Source organism: Sceloporus occidentalis, unplaced genomic scaffold, assembly GCF_023333645.1.
Source record: "Sceloporus occidentalis isolate IW3139 unplaced genomic scaffold, rSceOcc1.0.p SCAF_1, whole genome shotgun sequence".
NCBI lineage: Eukaryota > Metazoa > Chordata > Lepidosauria > Squamata > Phrynosomatidae > Sceloporus > Sceloporus occidentalis.
In genome coordinates, this window is record NW_028316981.1 from 15,376,144 (window position 1) to 15,397,257 (window position 21,114).

The 21,114-nt window shown below is 43.4% G+C and overlaps 2 protein-coding genes and 1 long non-coding RNA gene across 6 annotated transcripts in view; 1 reads left to right on the forward strand and 2 right to left on the reverse strand.

Annotated features, from left to right (window-relative positions):
- The first annotated feature begins 203 nt into the window (after positions 1 to 203).
- Positions 204 to 18,966, forward strand: LOC149320912 (FK506-binding protein-like). 3 transcript variants are annotated; one of them, XM_089506029.1, is made up of 3 exons: positions 204 to 345; positions 12,347 to 12,447; positions 14,434 to 18,966. In XM_089506029.1, the coding sequence occupies exons 2-3, from the start codon at positions 12,430 to 12,432 to the stop codon at positions 15,523 to 15,525; spliced, it is 1,110 nt and encodes a 369-aa protein (XP_089362155.1). In that variant the 5' UTR covers positions 204 to 345; positions 12,347 to 12,429; the 3' UTR covers positions 15,526 to 18,966. The 3 variants fall into 3 exon arrangements, with proteins under 3 accessions (XP_089362155.1, XP_089362163.1, XP_089362172.1); XM_089506037.1 differs by having other exon boundaries at positions 12,359 to 12,447; XM_089506046.1 differs by lacking the exon at positions 12,347 to 12,447.
- LOC149320913 (uncharacterized) lies at positions 3,962 to 8,505 on the reverse strand. The gene is made up of 3 exons (XR_016279480.1): positions 8,417 to 8,505; positions 6,387 to 6,482; positions 3,962 to 4,235 (listed from the first exon to the last, which is right to left on the reverse strand). It is a non-coding gene; the product is annotated as an uncharacterized LOC149320913 (long non-coding RNA).
- Positions 18,967 to 19,945: 979 nt separating the features above from the next.
- Positions 19,946 to 21,114, reverse strand: part of LOC149320914 (proline-rich transmembrane protein 1-like) — a 36,046-nt gene continuing 34,877 nt past the window's right edge. For both annotated transcript variants that reach the window (XM_089506214.1, XM_089506205.1), the window contains exon 4: positions 19,946 to 20,380. In XM_089506214.1, the coding sequence (XP_089362340.1) occupies positions 20,204 to 20,380 (177 nt within the window). In that variant the 3' untranslated portion in view covers positions 19,946 to 20,203. The remainder of the gene's footprint in view (positions 20,381 to 21,114) is intronic.

Genomic DNA, 21,114 nt, shown 5'->3' on the forward strand with positions numbered 1-21,114 from the left:
GGAGCGCGCATGCGCCTTAATGACTACGCTTCTTTGGGCATAAGGGAAGCGAAGCGCGCACGCGCGTTGGAGTTTTACATCGAAGGGAGCTGGGTTTGTGGAGCGCGGAGTGCGCATGCTCAGAAAGAAAGGCGTCCTCGGTGGAAAAGAGCGCATGCGCATAGTTTCGCGCAGGTGCTGCTGGGAGTTGTAGTTTATTTGTTTTCCATCCCTGGGTTCTTCCAATGGGGGTTTCCTTTTCTGCCTTTTAGAAAAGGCATGATTGGTCCATTTTGGCCCTTCAGAAGTGAATGAGAGGTTGACCTGAAGAGCTCAAAGGCTGCATCGCTCAGCCTCAGGCCTTGGGTAAGTCACCTTTGAGAGGAACACTTGGAAATACAGTATATCTATATGTCTGTGTCTGTATATATGTATGTATAAATAAAAGGATCCTTTGCTTGCATATGGAGAGGAAGCCAAAGGGCTGTGTCCACGCTGCAGGATTAATCTGCAGAAAGAAAGAATAATAATAATAATAATAATAATAATAATAATCCACTTTGACACGGCTTTAACTGCCCTGGCTCAATGCTGTGCAACCCTTGGAATTATACTTTGTTGACACAGCAGAGCTCTCTGACAGAGAAGGCTCAGCATCTCACAAAATGAGAAATCCCAGGATTCCATAGCACTGAGCCATGGCAGCAGTGAAAGTGGAGTCAGGCTGCTTTAATTCTGCAGTGTGGATGCATGTCTCCAAAAGAGGGGAAAGTTCTCCTAGTTCATTTTTCTGCTCCATCTGATGTTGGAGACTCAAGGAATGTTGGTCTTTAAACCAGATGTAGAGTCATAGAGTTGGAAGAGACCACAGGGGCCACCCAGTCCAGCCCCATTCTGCCATGCAGGAAATCACAACCAAAACATCCCCAACAGATGGCCATCCAGCCTCTTTTTAAGGACCTCTAAGGAAGGAGACTCCGAGGAAGGAGTGCTTTCCACTGTCGAACAGCCCTTACTCTCAGGAAGTTCCTCCTAATGTTGAGGAGGAATCTCTTTTCCTGCAGTTTGCATCCATTGTTGCCTCTGAGAATCTAAGCTTGATTTGATAAACTGTCTAGGGATGTCTAGGTTCTGCAGCATAACTCTGTGGTCACCTTTAACAAAAGGTCGCTCTGAAGGAGCTAGAGATTCCTAGAGAGAATATTCTGCTAGTCATTTGTCGCTTCTCCAGTGCAATTCTGTGGCCAATGTCTGGCAGATGTTTACTCCAGAGTTGCACTGGAGGACCTAGAGGTTCCTAGAGAGGTGTTCTCTCAGGTCAAAAGAATAGGGTTTTTGTTATCTGTGGTTTTTCCACATTCACGGGGGTCCTGTGCCCTTAACCCCAGCGAATGTGGAGGGACAAGTGTATATGATTCAAGAAAACCAGTACAAATAGATGAAATGCAGATGTGGAGTACCGGTACATGTTTCATAGGGGAAGCTGTGTTAGTCTGTTGTAATAGACAGAATCATAGAACGATAGAGTTGGAAGAGACCACAAGGGCCATCCAGCCCAACCCCCTGCTATGCAGGAAATCACAATCAAAACATCACCAACAGCATCCCTGGAAACTATAGGGAATCCCAGTAGCTCGCATAGAGTTGCCCAGAAGCCACACGTGACCTAGAAGGCATTGCATACATCACCAGAGACCTCTTAGGTAGCATCCTTTTTGCTTGCGCAGCAACCATGCCAGCCCTGGAAGGATGGGTGGCAGAGGTATCTTCACTGGCAGTGGGCATCCAGTATGCATCTCCTGGAATAGACAGAAATGACTGCCTCACCAGGTGTTCATTTCCCATCTGAGCTGTGACCCGGTGCAGGCTGTACCTTCCGCACTCCCTAATGACACCCTTGGAGAAACCTGTGGCACTTTAAAGACTAATAAATGTTCCTTGGTATGAGTGTTTATGGACTCCATCATAGTTCATCCGATGTGTGGATGTAGCCCCTCTGGCTAGGCACTGGTATACATATTAGGGTGGGCATGTAGAATGGAAATGATTTTTTGAACAGTGGTCATTGAGAAATTAGAAATGCATCCTGTTCCAATAAGCTACACTGAACTGAAGCTGTTGTACTTGGGAGACATCATGAGATGGTGTGACTCCTAGGAAAGTACAATAATGCTTGGGAAAATGGGAGACAGCAAGGACAGGGAGAGACTGCATTAGAGGTAGATGGTTTATATTAAGGAAGCCGCAGCCCTAAGTTTGCAGGGCAGTTGATAACAGAGGTCTAAAACAGAGTGCAGAAATAATCCAGTTTGAGACCGCTTTAACTGTCCTGGCTCAGTGTTAGGGGATTCTGAGAACTGTACTTTTGTGAGACATTAAGCTTTCTCTGTCAGAGAAGTGCACAATAGACTACAGTCCCCAGTATCCCCTAGCACAGAGCAGTTAAAACAGTCTCAAACTGGATTATTTCTGCACTCTGTTATGGACCCGAGATGCTTGGAGAACTCATTCATAGGATTGCCATAAATTGGCAACCCTATGATGGCAAATATTTGCTGACAAAGGTGGTGACCCTATGATGGCATAACATTTGCCAAAAAATTGCCACTTGATGGCAAATAACATCAACGACTGATAATCAGATTTACATACATATGGTAATGAAGACATTTTTTGGACAATCCAAGTAGAATTTATTATAGTGCGAATTCTACTGCGCTTGAGAAAGAAATAGTAGAATCTGAGGGGATGGAAATCCAGAAAAGCTTAAATAGCAGGGGCAACAGAACAAATAAGTTTAATGGGGATAAGGCAAGCCTATGTAGACAGCGTGGTGTAGTGGTTTGAGTGTTGGACTGTAATTCTGGAGATTTGGATTTGATTCCCCTCTTGGTCATGGAAACCCAGTGACCGATCTTGTTTGAGTCACATACTCTCAGCCTCAGAAAAGCCTATGATAGGGTCTTCTTAGGGTTGACTTGAAGGCACAGGTCAACATGTAGATGAGCTAGTTGACACATATAGTGAGATGAAAAGCCTTTATGGCTTTACAAGTTGGGCAGGGGAATAGTTTTCTTTACCATATTCAAAGCTTGGAAAAGTTACTTTTTTGGGCTACAGTTCCAAGAATTCCCTAACCAGCACCCATATATCACACCATCAAGAGAGACCCTTCTTCGAGTGCCTCCCCATCAAGCTGAGATAAGGTGGTCAAGCACAGAGGAGTCTTTTCAGCAGCAGCCCCTCATGTATGGAATTATGCCTCCATCTCCACCTGAGAGGTTCATCTCGGATTTGTATTTGTGGCACCAGATTTGAAATTCTCACAGTCTTTTAAAGTGGGATACGTTTGTCATACTTTTCTGCTCTCCAAAGTAAAGTCGAAGGCTTTCATGGCCGGCATCTATAGTTTTTTGTGGGTTTTTCGGGCTACGTGGCCATGTTCCAGAAAAGTTTCTTCCTGACGTTTCGCCAGCATCTGTGGCTGGCATCTTCATTTTCTGCTCTCCTTTTAGTGGTAGCTCTTTTAGTCTGGGGGGGGCAATTCTTGGTCTTTGTTATTTGTTCTTTGATACTATTTGCCCCCTCCAACTTGTAGTGTTTTTAACTCTGTTTTCATAAAATGTAATATGTGTTTATTCTACGATTTAGTTTTATTACATTACTGAAGTCACCCAAAGAATAGTTGCTGGGTGAATGATATGTGAAATAAATACATTCGTATCCCTCCCTAGTCTGATTTTACTGGACAATCCCGCAACCATTGGCCTGAAGCCTATTTAATCCCAGACAGAGCAGACCTTTTGAATTAGTTGTGGAATGGTTCATCAGCATGTACATAAATCCCATTTATTGAACGAATCTACTCTGGTTGGAACTATAAATAAAATTCAGACGTTATTATTATTATAGCGCTGTCAAGGCACATGGCACTGTACGAAAATAAAGTGATAAAAATAGACAGTACATTTCCGACAACGCATTGATGGCTCTGAGCTCAGAGAAATTCTTTATTTAAATAGTTTTTATGGTGAAATAGTGAGGTAAGGGAGGCTAAAGTCTTCTCAGGTCCATTAGATTCCTGCATGTGCAGGAGTGATCCAATGAGCCGTCATTTCCCTTTTTGCCGTCCCTTATTCAGTTCCATCAAGAATGAGGCTTCTGGATCCCAACATCTGATGTGGCAACAGGAGGGGAGCATCCCTGACCCACATAGCAACTGGCGGATGGCTCCATTGTTGCCTTTTTGGGGTTGCCTGTTAAGAAAAGACAAGGATAAATAATCTGGATACTGCACAGGCCCTAGAATTACGGTACACACACACACACACACACACACACACACACACACACACCAATGGATTTAAATGGGAAGGTGGTTTTGAAGCATTGAGAGAAAGGTCCTCTGAGTTCCATAGGATTAAAGGAAGCACAATTTAGAACTGTGTTGCCTGGTTTTGAGAGGAGCAAGCATCTTAAACTATATAAAGTATTTTCTTATCCTGCAACAAACCAGTACTCCTAAACACCAAACTATAAGGAATCTCCTTAGTTTTGTCAGTTTGAGGAGGAGCAGGCAAAAACATCCCAGTAAGAACAGCAGAAATCATCAACATTAGTGAAACAGAGAAAATAATTTTATACTACTTCTTTATAAGACAACCAGTGTGGTGTCGAGGTTTTGAGTGTTAGACTACAGATCTGGAGATCAAGGTTCAATTGTCCGTTCAGCCATGGAAACCCACTGGGTGACATCGAAGGCTTTCATGGCTGGCATCCATAGTTTTTTGTGGGTTTTTCAGGCTATGTGGCCATGTACATGACCACATAGCCCCCAAAACCTACAAAAAAAACAGTGGGTGAACTTGGGCGAGTCACACAGATAGGATTACCATAAATCAGAAATGACCTGAAGACACACAACAACAAAGTTATTTAAAGTGTAAAGCAGACATAATGAGCTAGAAAAGGAATCCAAGACCTCTGGGGCTCTGATACTGTTGTTGCTGTGTGCCTTCTAGTCCTTTCTGGCTTATGGTGACCCTAAGGCAAACCTATCACAAGGTAGTCTTGAAAATATGTCTTCAGAAGCGGTTTGCCTTTGCCTTCCTTTGAGGCTGAGAGATTGTGACTTGCCCAAGGTCACCCAGTGGGTTTGCGTGGCTGAGCAGGGGTTCAAACCCTGTTTTGATACTGTACATAATCTCAAATAAAAATCTTCTAATATAGATTTTAGAAAGGAATTTGGAGCAGTAAATTCTACATTCTAGCTATGTTGAGGGTATTTTGTAAATATGTTGCTGATGTTATCTGTATGTGTTCTGGTGTGTGACCAAAATAAATAGATTTATTTAGTATTTTGGATTAATGCAACCTAGAACATAGGTCAAGCCTGACATTTAACAAGCCAAATGCATTTGAGGAGGTAGATTTTAGTCTACGAAAGCTCATGCTGCCAACTTCTTTCTTTCAGTTAGTTGCAAAGGTGCTACAAGATCTCTCTACATACTGATCCCACAGGGCTATATCTTTAGACTTAACAAGCCTGACACTGAGGAGCCATCAGTGAGAAAATGTGTCAAGCTTAATTTATAGCCTGATCTCTTTATTAGCTATGCAGAAATCAGACTGTTGGTCAAACTTAAGACTGGAATTTTCCACGCTGATCAGCAGCTGCTCTCCAGAATTTTAGATCTGAGTCTTTTCTCGCCCCATCTGATGGTGCAGGAGGATTGAACCTTATACATGCAAAATATGGGCTATGGATCTTGTCCTTTATTTAATATTTCCATAGCTTGGGATGCAAGGAATCCTTCTGTAGGCAAAGGCTAGAGTTTATGTCACTTAGCCTGGAAGCTGGCCTGACACTTGACTTTATCATAGATGGGAGGGACGTGCCTGCCTTGCTTCTGTGCCATTGACAGCTTGACTTTCAGCCATCTGCAGGATAAGCAGATGGGCAAGGGAGGCATGGGGATCCGCATTATCCCCCTGCAGCTAAAGATAAAAGATAAAGATAAAAGCTGCTGGCTGGCACCATAAGAGCCAGCAAAGAGGTTGGCAACCCAACCCCAAGGCCCTCCTATGACCCATGGGTTTCACTTTGCCCCATTGGTCTAAACAGTGAAAAAACAAAAAATGCATTACAAATAACTGGCATCTAAACAGGCAGAAACTGGCTACAGATGCATCTACACTGTAGAAATAATAGAGTTTGGCACTACTATAAGTGATGTAGCGGCATCCTATGCATTAATTTTTTATGGGTTTTCCAGGCTGTGTGGCCATGCTCTGGAAGAATTTATTCCTGACATTTGGCCTGCATATGTGGCTGGCATCTTCACATCTGAAGGTTTACGTTGACCAGGAATGGGATGGGAGACGGACAAAGGGAAGGAATCTCTTACCAACTTGGCAGACCCGGTTCTTGCACATCAGCGCTGGTTCCCCCAGATCTTCATTCCTCAGGGATGCTGCTATTTTCCTGGCCACATAGCGGCAGGCTGAAAGAAAAGAACAAATATTTAGCAGGCTTTATTTTTTGAAGTTACTAGGCTTGAGAGCTAGTGTGGTGTAGTGGTTTGTGTGTTGAGCTAGGGCTCTGGGAGAGCTATAGAAACCCACTGGCTGATCTTTAGCAAGTCACACACTCTCACAGCCTTGAAGAAAGGCCATGACAACCCCCCTCTGAACAAATCTTGCCAAGAAAAGCCCATGATGTGTGTTATCTTTTGGGTCCCCATAGATTGGAAATAACTTGAAGCCACATAATCATAATGTTGGGGGTGGGAGTGGTAAAAATCCATCTAAATCCAATTCAGATCCTGTGGCCAGGACTAGTCTGGCAGTGGTTTCTCAGAGGACTATCCCAGACTATGGAATGACCTGCCAGAAGAGATTCAACAGCTGAAAACACTGACTACATTTAAAACAGCATTAAAGACATCTCTGTTCCAGTCCTACCCAGTCAGTTTTAAATCATGACCTTTTAATTGTGTATGAGTTCTTATGAATGTATTTTAATGGTTGTATAGTATTGTAGAGGGTGATTCAAAAAGAGTGGTTCAAAGGTAAAGCTGTTCTTATTTGGTTTGGCACCACTCTTTTGGAATCACTCTGTATTTTAACTGTGGATTTTGAATTTTAAGATGCTGTGTCCTGCCTTGAGCTTTGACATCATTATTATTAGTTTTTAATGGTTTTTGGGCTATGTGGCCATGTTCTGGAAGAGTTTATTCCTGACGTTTCGCCTGCATCTGTGGCTGGCATCTTCAGATAATGAAGTTGCAAGCAAAACGTCAGGAATGAATTCTTCCAGAACACGGCCATATAGCCCAAAAAGCCCACAAAAAACATAGATGCCGGTACAAGGACTCAAGGTGGCTAACAACATTTCAAACAGTCCAAGTTGAAACAGTACAAAGCATTAAAATACAAAGTTTAAAAAGCAATTAAACAATTTCAAAAAGTTAAAAATATTACATGTTCAAATTTAAAATTTACAAACTTTTTACTAAACTTTTACATTAACGCTTATTGTAGAGATGTTTGCCTGGTGGAGGAGCTGTATGTCGCTTTTCTAGCCTAGGTTTTGTTCTGTGCCAAACCTTATAGCAATGGCAAAAACCTCCTCTGAACAAAACACGATACGGCCACCATAAGTTAGAAGTCCAGCATGATGTAGTTGTTTGAGTGTTGGACTATGACTCTGGTGATCAAGGTTTGATTCCCCACTCAAGCATAAAAACCCACTGGGTGACCTTGGGCAGGTCACACTTTCTCAGCCTCAGAGGATGGCCATGACAAAGCTCTCTATAGAAACTTGCCAAGAAAATTCTATGGGGTTTATCTCACTGGGGCTAATTCGGCACTAAAGAGAGATTAAAGTGCATTTAAAGCATCCTGTGAATAAAGCGAAAATGAGTAATTGCACAAATAATTATCACACGCAATTGCGCAAATATAGTGATATCGGAAATGCATTGTCACTGAAATCCACAAGTAAAAAGATGCGGTTTAATGCTTCTTTGGGACCACTTTAATGGCAGGTTTTGTGTGACATTGTGTGAAATCGTTTCACGTAATTACGTGATTTTCCTGGGATATTCACGGGATAAACTCCCGATCTCCTTCATGTGATAAACTCCCATGAAAGGTTTGCCTTAGGGTCACCGTAAGTCAAAAATGACTTGGAGGCAACAACAACAAAATCAGAAACCATCTGAAGGTCCACAACAACAGCAACAACAAACCTCACCTTACCAGGTTAACCTATTTTACTTTATGCTAAGCCTCGCCCTTACAAGTCTTGGCTTCCCAGCTTTCTACTTTCACCATCCAGACTCCCTTCTTATTTTCACCCAACCCTGATTTTAAGAGAATCAAGGAGTCCTGTGTCTTGTTGCTTTTATTTACATTTTGCAGCCCATTTACTTACCGCCAATTAGGAGTCACACCATATTTTTTGAGAGAAGGTGCTGCCTGGGAGTGCTGCTGTGTCTTCCTTGCAAAATAAACTGGGTTGCATAAAGGAAGGGAGGAGGGAGGGAGGACTTGAAGGTTCTAGAAAGGCATTGTGGGTTGTGTAGTTTTATGGAGGCAGTGGCTGTGTGAAGTAGAGCAGCAATGTATATGCCAAGGACCAACTATGATCTTTAAAAACTACCCTAATTAAGATAGAAAGTCATTTTTAAAGGCATAGCCGCCATAATCTGATCCAGGAAAAAAATAAAAAGAGAATTTTGCAACATTTCTTAAAGAATTAAGTATTGTGCAATCTATCCCATCGATTATCTCACACCCCATTCCCCGGTTTTAAATCAATCTTTTAATATGAATATTTTAATGTAATTGCAATTTAATTGCTATTTTAGATCTTGGGACTATTATATACTGTTATTTTATTATGTATTGGACTGTTTTACTGTAAGCCGCCTCAGTCCTAGTTGGAGTAGGCAGGATATAAATAAAAGTTGATTATCTTTTTATTATTAAGATAATCTCTGAGGGGATGGCAGCCGGTGACCCCAATCTGTAGGGCAGTGAAAAATGATAAAGGAGCCGGACCTCATTTAGGTTTAGGGTTCAGCACCTTGGATAATTCCTTTAACATTCAACTGGAGTTCAGAGCATGTTTGCCATCCCACTGAAACGAATTAGCTAATCATCATCGTATCATAAGAGTTGGAAGAGACCACAAGGGCCTTAATTGATTGAAATATTTGTATCCCTCCCAATATTGTGTGATCATGCAGTACAGTCGGTTTAACCAATTTAAACGATGTAGAGTAGTAAGAAATAATTTAGGCAGATGAAAAGCATGTTAAACAAGTGGACACATTAAAACAAGGCAACTAGCATCAGTTTAAATGTCTAAAAATCATTTCAGAACCATTGTGCATGCCAAGATTTGGATAAAAACAAATTAGGCACAAAACACTTTAATAAAATGCTGTTTTTGTCTGGTGCTGGAGTGACACCTGTCAGTTCTGTTGGAGCCAACCAGGCGTCTAAAGGCGGAGTATTCCACATCTGGAGGTGCCATGGCAGAGAAAACCCTCTCCCATCTCCCCACACAGTGTATTGCTCCCACTGCTGGGACACAGATGAAGGACCTCTGGTTTTTGTTTTTACTTATGGACCACATCTTTTGCTTTTCATCTCTCTGTGTGTCTTCTTAATGAAACCCAAGGCTTCATCAATAGGAATATTTTGTCTAGATCAGTGGTTTCCAAACTTTGGTCCTCCAAATGTTTCAGACTTCAGCTCCCAGAATTCCTCACTGTTGACCAAGCTGGCTAGAGCTTCTGTGAAATGTCTAAAACACCCGAAGAACCAAAGTTTGGGAAACACGGGTCTATAAGAGAAATAATAGTACCACTCTATTCTACTTTGGTCAGACCTCACCTGGAATAATGTGTCCAGTTCTGGGCACCACAATTCAAAAAGGATGTTGACAAGCTGGAGCGTGTCCAGAGGAGGGTGAACAAAATGGGGGAAAGTGTAGAAATCATGCCTTATGAGGAGTAACTTAGGGAGCTGGGTATGTTTAACCTTGAGAAGAGAAAGCTAAGAGGGGATATAATAACCCTGCTTAAACATTTGAAGGGATATCACATTGAGGATGGAGCAAGCAAGCTTATTCTCTGCTGCTCCAGACTCTGGAACCTGGAGCAATGGATTCAAGCTACAGGAAAAGAGATTTCACCTAAACATTAGGAAGAACTTCCTGAAAGTAAGAATTGTTCAACAGTGGAACAGACTCCCTCGGAGAGTGGTGGAGTATCCTTCTTTGAACAGAGGCTGGATGGCCATCTGTCAGGGATGGCTTAATTGTGAGTTCCTGCATGGCAGGGGGTTGGATTGGATGGCCCTATGATTCTATGACATCAGATGCCACAAGGATGTATTATTTGCATTGCACAAACAAGATTTTTAAACAGGGGCTGGATGGTCATCTTTCAGGAGTACTTTGTGTATTTCTGCATTGCAGCAGGTTGGACTGGATGGCTCTTGGGGTCTCTTCCCACTCTGTGATTGTCCTACTACTATTTTCTTCTTCTCATCTCTTTCTTTAGGGAAATTGCTCTTGCCAGCTCTTCCACACTGCAGAAATAGAGCAGTTTGGTGCCATTTTAATTGTCATGGCTCCATACTGTATAATCCTGGAATTTGTAGTGAAGTATTCAGCTTGGTCTGTCAACAAACTCTGATGCTTCACCAAACCACATAGCCCATGATTTTATAGGATAGAGTCGTGGCAGTTAAAGTGGTGTCACACTGCTTTATTTTTGCAGTGTGGATACACCCTGAAGGACAGAGTTGGAAGGGACACCATGGGGGAACCAGTCTAATCCCTTACCAATATAGGAATCCAAGACTCAGGAAGCCCTGACAGATGGCCATCCACATTGCATTTAAGCTTAGGAAAAAGCACTTTCCTTCATGCAAACAGAAGGGGCAGACTCAGCATGGATCGGGGCAGTGATGATAGTTAAGGCTTTCCTCTCCAACTATAGCCCCCTAAACAGCTCAGCTTAAGGTAACTTCTGATTTCATGAATGGAAGGTTTCAACCTGAACTTATGGGGGGCATTGCACTGTGTGGGCTTAGGAGAGGATTGTTCCTTGCCTTCTTGCCTGTAATTAAAATCCTCCGGTTGAGAAATGAGAGAGATCTCAAGTTTGAGAAATGCTTATTGGCACCAACAGGCAAGGTTCTGGAGAATGGATTGTGGCCACAAATTCAGGCATAGCAGGGCTGATTATTAGCTGTGCTGATAGTCTTTGTGATACTACAGTTCCTTAGGTGGTTAAAATCAAAGTGGAAATTGCAAAACCTTCCTGATATACTTGGACTGCTACTCCTATCAGCCCTCAGGTAAGCATAGCCGGGGAGTGCCGGGAGCTGCAGTTCAGAAGCATCTGGAGGGCTACATGACTCCAACTGTGCTTTTTAAAAATGAATTAAAATTATTTGTGTTTACAAGGCTGGTTGGCCAAAGCTCATTCAAGCCAAAGATACTGAAACCACCTTGATGATCTAGTTAATATTGCAAATTGTTGATGCGTGAATTTATACCTGTTTTCCCAGTGCCCAATGCATCTGGCCAAGAGCAAGTTGAAGTTTGGGCAGAGTGGAATCAAGCAGCCCTCCAGGTGTTATTGTACTGCAACTCTCATCAGCCCTAGCCAGCATAGCTAATGGTGAAAGATGCTGGGAATTGCAGTTCCAGTTTTATCTAGTGGGCTACACGATTTCCATCCATGGAATGGTGGTCACTCTCTCTCATGATAGGAAAGAGGGAGACACAAATTGTGTAGACCAGGATGAGGAATGTATGGCCCTCCATAGGTTGTAAGACTGCAGCTCCCATCTTTCTTCATCATTGGCTGGGCTAATGGGAATTAGAGTCGAACATCATCAGGAATTCCATTTGTTTTCCACCCCAGTGGTTTCACCCCAAAGCACCACACAAACAAATAAATCTAGGTGCTGTACAGACCGGCGCAAAGCAAATCTTGCCAAGAAAATTCTGTGATAGGTTCACTTTAGGGTTGCTATATATCAGAAATGACTTGAAGGCACATAACAGCAAAATATTTTTTTACCATGTGAGTCAGTGCGTGCCGCCTGTCAGATTGCAGCCTAGCAGAACAAAGTGACAAGCAAATCCCTTGACTGTTCAAATGAATTTTTTGAAACTTGTTTTCTGTCGTGGGTATAACCTTATGAAATTTTAAAATGAAGGGGATGGCTATAAATGGAAAAGAAGTCTCCTGTCTCATAATTTGTGGAGTGAGCAGAGTTTCCCTGGTTTTAAAGTGTTGTTTTTCCCTTGCTTTTCTCCTTCCTTGCATCTCCTAAGGGACGATTTTAGGTTACTGCGGTTGCTAAGACAGCCAGCTGGTTATTGAGGAAATGACGTTGAAAGGAAAAAAGAAGGAGTGAATGTGGAAGGGGGAAGAGGTAAACCAGTGATTAAAGCAGAAACCCACCTGACACCATCTCCACACACCCACATATATACCCTGCCACTCATCTATCCAACCCTCTGCTCTTGTGCCAAGCCAGAAGAGGAGAATATGGGTTGTACCACTAAAAAATAAAAATTAATTAAGGATGTGTGAGGATGAGGATGAGGAGGAAATACCAGGGGGCTTTCATGGTGTAAAAAGATAGAAAAGCACTTTGTTGCTTCAGTTGCTCTCTGTTGGAAAAGTTACTACAATATGTGCATATATTTGAGGGGGAAAAGGGTAAGAAAGAGATGATAGGGTGTTAAGATCCTTACTTAGAATAAAGTTCCATTTCCAGTTTGTAAGACAAATGCAATCAGTTATGCTTAGTGGATGGATTTGGATGTGGAGGATGGCACGGTGCATATAGCACCGAAAGAGAGAGACTCTACACTGTAGAAATAATGCAGTTTGATACCACTTTCAGGGTTGTAATTCCATTCTATGAAATCCTGGGGTTTGTAGTTTTACAAGGTCTTTAGCCTTACCTGCCACAGAGTGCTGGTGCCTCACCAAAGTACACATCCCAGGATTCTCTAGGGTGGAGCCACGGTAGTTAAAATGGTGTCAAACTGCATTATCTCTACAGTGTAGATGCACACTTAATGGGAAGTTGGCAATTAAATACAAATCCTCCTGAGACATTGACTGATTTGCTGTGATGTGATAAAATGTTCAAAACCCTTCTAACTGCCTGGCAGAGGCAGTAACTGCATGCATGAGAAAAATCCTAAGGCCTTTGGGATGCCTTTTAATAAAAAGTAACACACAAGCAAGGGATCTCAGAAGTCCTTTAAACTGCAGGGTTGCGTGGACTTAACTTGAAGTAATGTCATATTTAACTGAAGAGGTTTAGTTGTTAGTTATCTTCCCCCGCCATGCCTTTTTTAACCTGCAGAATGCTTATCTCCTATGACTGGGGTGAGCATCATGCCGCCTGTGGGTCCCCATGCCCTGCCTGAGCCATTTTTGTCATGCGAACAAAATTTGATAACAAATAACCCGGAATCCTTTAAAACAATGTTTCTTAAGCTATGTGGGGGCTGACAGGTTTTTCTCCATTGTGCCAGGAAACAACACCATTTTTGTGCCCACTAACTACAACAGTTTCTTTGCTGGAAACTCACTGAGGACTGGCAGCTTATAGTTTGGAGACTGGCACCAGTTTGAGGGCATCCATTTTGAGTAACACTGCTCTAAAACACACAGATGATGCTTGCTTTGATGGAGTTTTTACAGTCTGCCATTGAATTATGGGACTGAAGAGGGAAAGCCCTTTTAAAAAATAAGAAAGAAAGCATTTCCTACTTTTTAATGTACATTTTCTAATTTTCACTGGTTTTTTTTTGGGGGGTGGCCTTGCGTGTACCTTGGCCGCAGCAGATCTAGGGGTGAGGTGCAAAACTGGCCCCTGTATCCAACAAAGTTAACCATACTTGTTCTGTTATATTAAAAACTGTTGTTCCTATTTTGCATACAAGCCACTAAAGCTGACAGTCCTTTTATACTTCCATGACCACACAGGGAAGTCCCAGACTAAATTGAGATTTGGAATAAAAGTTCTTTTAGCTTTGGTTCCACTGTTGCATATAATTGAACTTCCCTTGGTTTTGGGGTACGTACGCACTGCAGAATCAGTGCATGCAGTTTGACAGCACTGTAACTGCCATGACTCCATTCTATGAAATCCTGGAGTTTGTACGTAGTTTGTTATGGCATCAGAGCTCTCTGACAGAGAAGGCTAAATATCACACAAACTACAAATCCTAGGATTCCATAGCATTGAGCCCTGGGAGTTAAAGTGGTGTCAAACTGGATTATTCCTGCGGTGTGAATGTATCCTAGGAGGGGGTGTAGGGCAAGTTGGGGTAGTTGGGAAAATGGAGCACAGTCGCTACTTCCACCAACCCCAGTCTGTATTTCTTCTTCTCCTCAGTTTTTCGGCTGGATTTCCACATCACAAACAGCTGCACTACTACCCCTCTGCTATTATACAATTATAGCCCATCCCTGTACCAGGAACTTTTTTACTGGGCTGGGAAATAAAGAAATGGCAAGTACAGAATCGGCTGGCCTGAAGACTCCGGCTCTAGGAGGACAACAAGAGAGCAAGGGGACAAACCAGAAGACAGCTGGAGGTGAAAGGAGTAGCCAAGGTGGACTTTCTGGAGGCAAAAAAAAGGAGAGCAGAATTATGGTGAAAGGAGAGGACCTGAAAGAGAACCTGCCTTCACCCAACCAGCTACGCTCAGCCAATGGGAACGTTCCATGGGCCTGCCCAGATGGCACCTTTATCAAACTGATTCTGGAGACTGGCAAAGGTTTAGATAAACCCAAGGAAGGCTCCATCTGCCAGGTCTTCATTGAGGCCGAACATGGAGGACCCTTGAGTTACTCTTCCCACCAGTGGGCTGAGGTGGAGCTGGGTGGGGGTGATGCCGAGTGGGATGGGATTGTAGACCGTTGCCTGGAGACCATGCTGGCTGGGGAGCGGGCCGAAGTAAGGATGAGGGATGGAGGCACCATTACTGTCCAACTGGCAAGCTTCACAGAGGCCAAGGACACCTGGGAGATGAGCGCCAACGAGAAATGGAACTTGGTGCTCAGCAACAAAGAGCGTGGCAGCGAGCTGTACCGGGCAGGAGAGGTTGGCGCGGCTGCCAGGCGCTACGCCAAGGCCTTGCGTCTGCTTGTGGTGGCTGCTCCTCCCCCAGACTATGACCAAATAAAGGCTGAGCTCCATGCCAACTTGGCCGCCTGTCAGCTGAGGTTGCGCCAGCCAGCCAACGCAGCCTCTAACTGTACCAAGACACTGGCACTGCAGCCAGCCAACACCAAGGCGCTCTTCCGACGGGGCTTAGCTTACGATGCCATGAACGACCTGGAGGGAGCTGCTCAAGACCTGAAGGGAGTTTTGCAGGTGGAGCCTGGGAACCGGGCGGCACGTCGAGAGTTGGAAAGGGTGACGGAGCGAATCAAGGCACGCGATGCCAAACTGGCCCGGGCCATGCAGAAAATGTTTGCTTGAGCAGAATAACAAAGCAGTGTTGTCCCTTATAGATTACATTTGCCTCCTACTTTGTCTTTTCCCTTCAAGCGTCTGAAGGGAGAGTTGACTTACTTTCACCTTTTTTCCCCTCTTCATGACAACTTTGCAAGGGCTGGCTGAAATGTACATGGTTGGCTGCTGACTTCATGGTTGAAGGTGCACCATGCTGTTTGTCTTACGTGTGGAAGATTAGAACAAGGAGTACATTATATTCAGTGCAGTTCATGCAAGTTTCCTGGGTGAACACAGAAATTCATGCCTAACATGAGATTTGGCATGCTGAGGGGACTCTGCTTTCTTTACATTGTTTAAAAATGAGTATGATTGTAACCCTTATGGGTAAATGAAAAGGCTTTAGAAATGTGTAGGCTGCGTTTGGTGGAATCTCAGCAGTCAAAGGAAGCCTGCATTGGACTCCCAGTGCTAAAGAAGCAGAGATAAGTGCCCAACACAGTTCTGTCTCCATTGCACGCGTGGAGGACTTCCTGTATTCTGTGCTTCTGAAATCAGACCATGGAAGTGACTAATTGTCTTTGAAATGATCTGTAGGAGTCAGCATGCTCAAACTTAACAGCCTGCATCACGTTTTAATACAGAGCTTTCATCTTTCCGTGTGTGTTTTTGTAAGACACTTCTAGCCCTTTTGGTTGCAAAGCTTAGCTAGAAACCATATGGCCCTAGAAAAATTTCAGAAGCTGCAGAAATTTGGTGGCGGTGGGGAGGATGACAGAATTTTTCATTTTAAAGAGAGCTTTAATGTTTGTCATCACTTTTGCTGTCCTTCCCCAGTCAGAAAAAAAAAGTAGAATTACCCAATTTGAGGCAGGGAAAGCATCCACACATCTCTCTCCTTCAAGAGTCCCATTCCCTCTGGTGCTCTGTTTCCAATTCTTATGCCCTTTTTGGTTTGTGGAGGAGGATGAATATATAAAATTGTACAAATGCAGCACTCATGTATCCTTCCTTATTTTACTGGGTGGGTAGAATTTGAGTAAAATTTTGGATGGATGACTTGTTTGGTTGGGGAGGAAAAAAATCAAGGCTATACATAGCCCTAGAAAACATACCTGGGTAGTTGTGTTGGCCATATAGCAAAGTACAACAGCACCTGAAATCCACAAAACAGTGATACCTTTATTGGATCAACTGAAATGCAAAGGGTTTCCATCACGTATTTTGTGCATTTTGTTCATCCCAATAAATATACCGTTGTGCTGTGGATTTTGGATGCTATTGTACCAGACATAACCCTTGTTTTCTTTTGTTTTTTTAAAGAGCATGGACCAAGACTGTTGGTGTATTGCCGGCAGGAGCCGGGTGATGTATTCCACTGGAGGTTCTGCTACGGCTTGGCTGGCAAAGCCGCAGTTCTCCCTTGCTGTTGTTATTGTGGGTTTTTCCAGTTTCCCTTCCAGCGCTCCTTCCCTAGGGCTGTCACATGCCCAGCAATCACTTTGAATCCATACATACCCCTCTTGCTGTTTCTAAGCAACCATCTCCTGAGAGACTGCAGAACTAGGAAAGCTCAGATTTGGGGGTGGCAAACTAAGGGGAAGGAATGGGGGGGGCACAGCAGGTGACTGTTTTGAGAGCAAGGAGGTGAGGGAAAGGTGTGTAAAGTAGAGAAAGCTGCATTTTCTTGATGTGCCTTGCCTACCATCTGGGAACCAAGCAGGGAAAGGAAGATACATTGGGATGCTAGGGTGAACTGCGGGCAGGTACCCTGCATGAGAAAATGCTCATCTTTCCCCACTTATAAGGAATCTTCCACAAAGCCAGTCAGCTACAGTCTTGAGAATCAAGTGTCTTTATTAAGTAATAGAGATTCGGTAACCATGTCACTTGCAAACAGATATTATAATATAATCACAGACTCCAACATCTGAGAAAAAAGGAAGGGAGGGAAGAATGGAGAGCCCATGTGACAGAACTGTGAAGTTTGGTACAGTTTTGGGATGGGGGAGGCATTGGAAATTATATTTATCTGCATTACCCTTTATCTCCCCCCCCTCCCTTCCCATATCTACAGTTCTCCTTTATGCCTCCCAGGGTATGATCTGAACCAGTGCTTCTCAAGCTGTCCGTGCAGGGGACCAGCAGGGTTATTTCCTCAAAGTGCCAGGGACCAGCTCCATATCTGTGCCCATTGATTTCAACTGCTTTCTTTCCTGGAAACTCCCTGCAGACCATCAATCAATGTATTGTGGACCAGAAGTGGTCCAGGGACTACCACTTTGTGTGGCACTGATCTAAACACTTACTCATTCATGTGCCCATATCTAGCCTTAGGTGTCTTTACTTTCTGGTTGATGCTATGTGGAGCCAATTCATCTACTACGCTGAATGAGATGGTAGGATTCTGATTTTGTCACTACAAGTGAGATGAGGCCATGTTTTTGAATTCTCCCTGCAAAAGAAACAAGATAAATTCCCTGCATTTAGTAAGTTCACACACCAGGAAGAAGAGTTTAGCATGTCTTTACCCTGCTGTGCTAGTTTGTATTTAGGGATATAGAACAATATTAGTCATCATGGAGTCTGAAGTGGTATAGAAAGAATTCTGCTGTATTACATATCATGATAAAACAAAGGATCTCTGCAAGTGTCTGCAACTGAAAGAATAGTGGAATGGAGTATACCTTTCAGACTATGAGCAGGAATTGCCTGTTGTGAATCCTACCCCTGGACCCAGTAAAAAGGCTGTCTTCTATTTCTTTGCTTGATGTAGTTGCTTTCTATTGATTACAGTTCATACTCACCTTTCATCCAAAGAGCCCCTATGTTTAAGCCTCACAACAATTCTGTGAGGTATGCTAGACTGAAAGATGATCAAATCACCAACTTTCTAATTGAATGGGCCTTTCAACCCTGTGCCTATATTTCCTACATTATCCTCCTTCTATTTGCAGGGTGTATATTACTATATATATATATGATAGAGAAGCAGTGAAAGAAATGTGATTCCCATGCATGTGGTCTGTAGAGGTGTAGTCTGTGCTGCCATCTTATTCCAAGACATTTCTAGACCAGACCTCCCTAAGTTGCATAAGTCACTAAAACTTCTTCTCTGTAACCTTGCCCTAGATTCTAGCTTTGGTCAGACGGTACCTCCTGACTGGAAATATTACTATCGCACCCAGAATCAATGGGCAATCACATCTTTCATTGCCATGGCCACCCCATTATGGTGGGCAATTTTCTCTCTCCAGATCCTTTTTGCTGTTTCCTTTTTCCTATCTCTTTAACAACTGACAACTTTTTTCTTATTTATTTATTCCTTTGTTTAGGCTGCTTTCAGATGACTTGTGGTTGATCGTCTTAATATAGGGTTTCTTCTCCACCCGTTTTCTCCTTTGAAAAACATGTTTGGAGTGCATTTTTAATGTGGCTTTGTGCCCGAGGAGTCCCCAAGCATCAAGTGGCAGCAGAGCAAAGAACTATATAAATAAAAATTGATATCTAAATCAACAGTTAAAATGACTGCTATTTGCAATTCTTATAAACTCATCTCCTAAGATTGTTGTCAGGGTGACATATGCGTATATTGTAATCCAGCTGAAGCATTTAGAACAGGGTGGGAAAGAATTACTGTAAAATAAACAGAAGGATTTGAATAACTTTCGCTCTCCCCACAAGAGAAGAGGGAAGAGAGAAAAGGAAGAACATGCTGATACAAAAAGTATAAGAAAGGAAATGGAGTGTTTTCAAATGAACTAAAACGCAGATAAGAGGCAAGACTAAACAGAGCATCTCAGAACAAGTGGAAGAAGTATATATACCTTAGGTTCATATGGTTATTTTAACTGTTACCTTGAATATGGAAAAGGTGAAGAATCAGTGGATTTTGGAAGCGACTGTACCTTTCACACCTAAAACAAGAGAGCCAAAAGGACAGAGCAAGGTCATATTATACAGTTCAGAGGCAAGGAAACTTTGGGTAGAAAAACAAAACAAGGGGAGGCAGAGAGATTCAACTCCTTCCCCTGAATATCGAATCGCTCCACCCATTGCAGAAATGGAGTTCCAAAACAGGAACTGTGGAATAAGAGCGATAACCTTTGCTACGCGCCAGCAAGGTGTTTCTCAGAGGTGACACCAGTTTGTGAGAGGCAGGCCTTCTGAAATGTGCAGCAAAGCAATCATAGATGGAAAAGGATGGGACCTTAAACCAAGACACAGGCAGTGCGCCATGGGCAGCACTGGGCATGCAAATGCAGCGGGAAGAAGATGGCTGTTGGCATGGACAAATAGGTGGAGCCTACTCCTCAGGAAGGAAGGAATGCCAAAAAACCAAACAAACCCAACCTGAAAATTAAACTGAAAGGATTCTGGGAAGGAATTGGCAGAAAGGGAGAACATGTTGCTAGGAGTCCGAACACATGGAGACTATAGTGCATTCCCTCTGAATCTCATCATCTGGAAGTCGTTCACTGTGGAAGTACCGTTAACAGGGCCAACGGTAGCCAAGGAGGGTGATGGGAAATAGTCGCCAAGCATTTTGAGTGCCGCTGGCAGGGAGAGAAGGCTGTTGCAAAGGACCGTCAGGGAGTACGGTTGCCAAGGGTCATCCTTGGGAGCGATGGTGGCCAGGGTGTTTTCAGGGCTGCTGACACCAGTGGTCAGGGGATAGGAGTAGGCAAAAGGCAGGGGTTGACTGCTAGGGATCCCAATCGTTGTCGTGGTGCTGAGCAGCAATGATGATCACCACGGTGAGGATGGTGCACAGCACCATAGCGGCAATGCCCACGGCTAGGCTGATGAAGGAGAAGTTGCGTGCCTCCCGCGAGGCAATTTCTGCTGATACAATGTCACCACGGGCGACGGCGGTCCGGACCTGATGTCAAGAGAGGAGAACATATCAAAGCTATTGTGTATTGCATCCAGCATAACATACCTCCAAATGCATACAGCAGCTGTGTGAGAAACTAGTTTTTCAGATGTTTTGGTTTACAACTCCCACAATCCATGGCCATGCTGGGTGGGGGTTCAGGGAGTTCAGGTGCAAAACATTTAATCATAGAGTTGGAAGAGACCACAAGAGCCATCCAGTCCAACCCCATTCTGCCATGCAGGAACTCACAATCAAGGGAGCCCCAACAGAAGACCATCCAACCTCTGTTTAAAAACCTCCAAAGAAGGAGACTCCACTACTCTCCCAGGGAATGTATTTCTCAACATTTCTTGTCCCTTGTGAATCTGCCATAACGTTTATAAAGAGGTATTATAAACTGGCAGGCAAGGTACCTGATTCTATGGTTTCATCATTTGGGCGGCATTTACATGTCAGAATTAATGCAGCTTGACATCGCTTTGATTGCCATCCAGCATGTCAGATGGAGCAATTCTAAGATGAAGAACTTGCCTCTGCCATGCTACCACTCTGTTTTGCAGGGTGATTGTTTTTGAGCAGAAATTTTCAGCTTGAGAGATCCTTGCAGTGATTGAGCCAGAGTTGCTTGTGAGTTTGCTCCTTGGGAGCTCTGCTCTGGAAGACTTAATTTAGAATGAACATGACAAACATGAAGTGTCTACACTGGTGTGAGAGCTATCTTCAGCATTTAAAGGGAC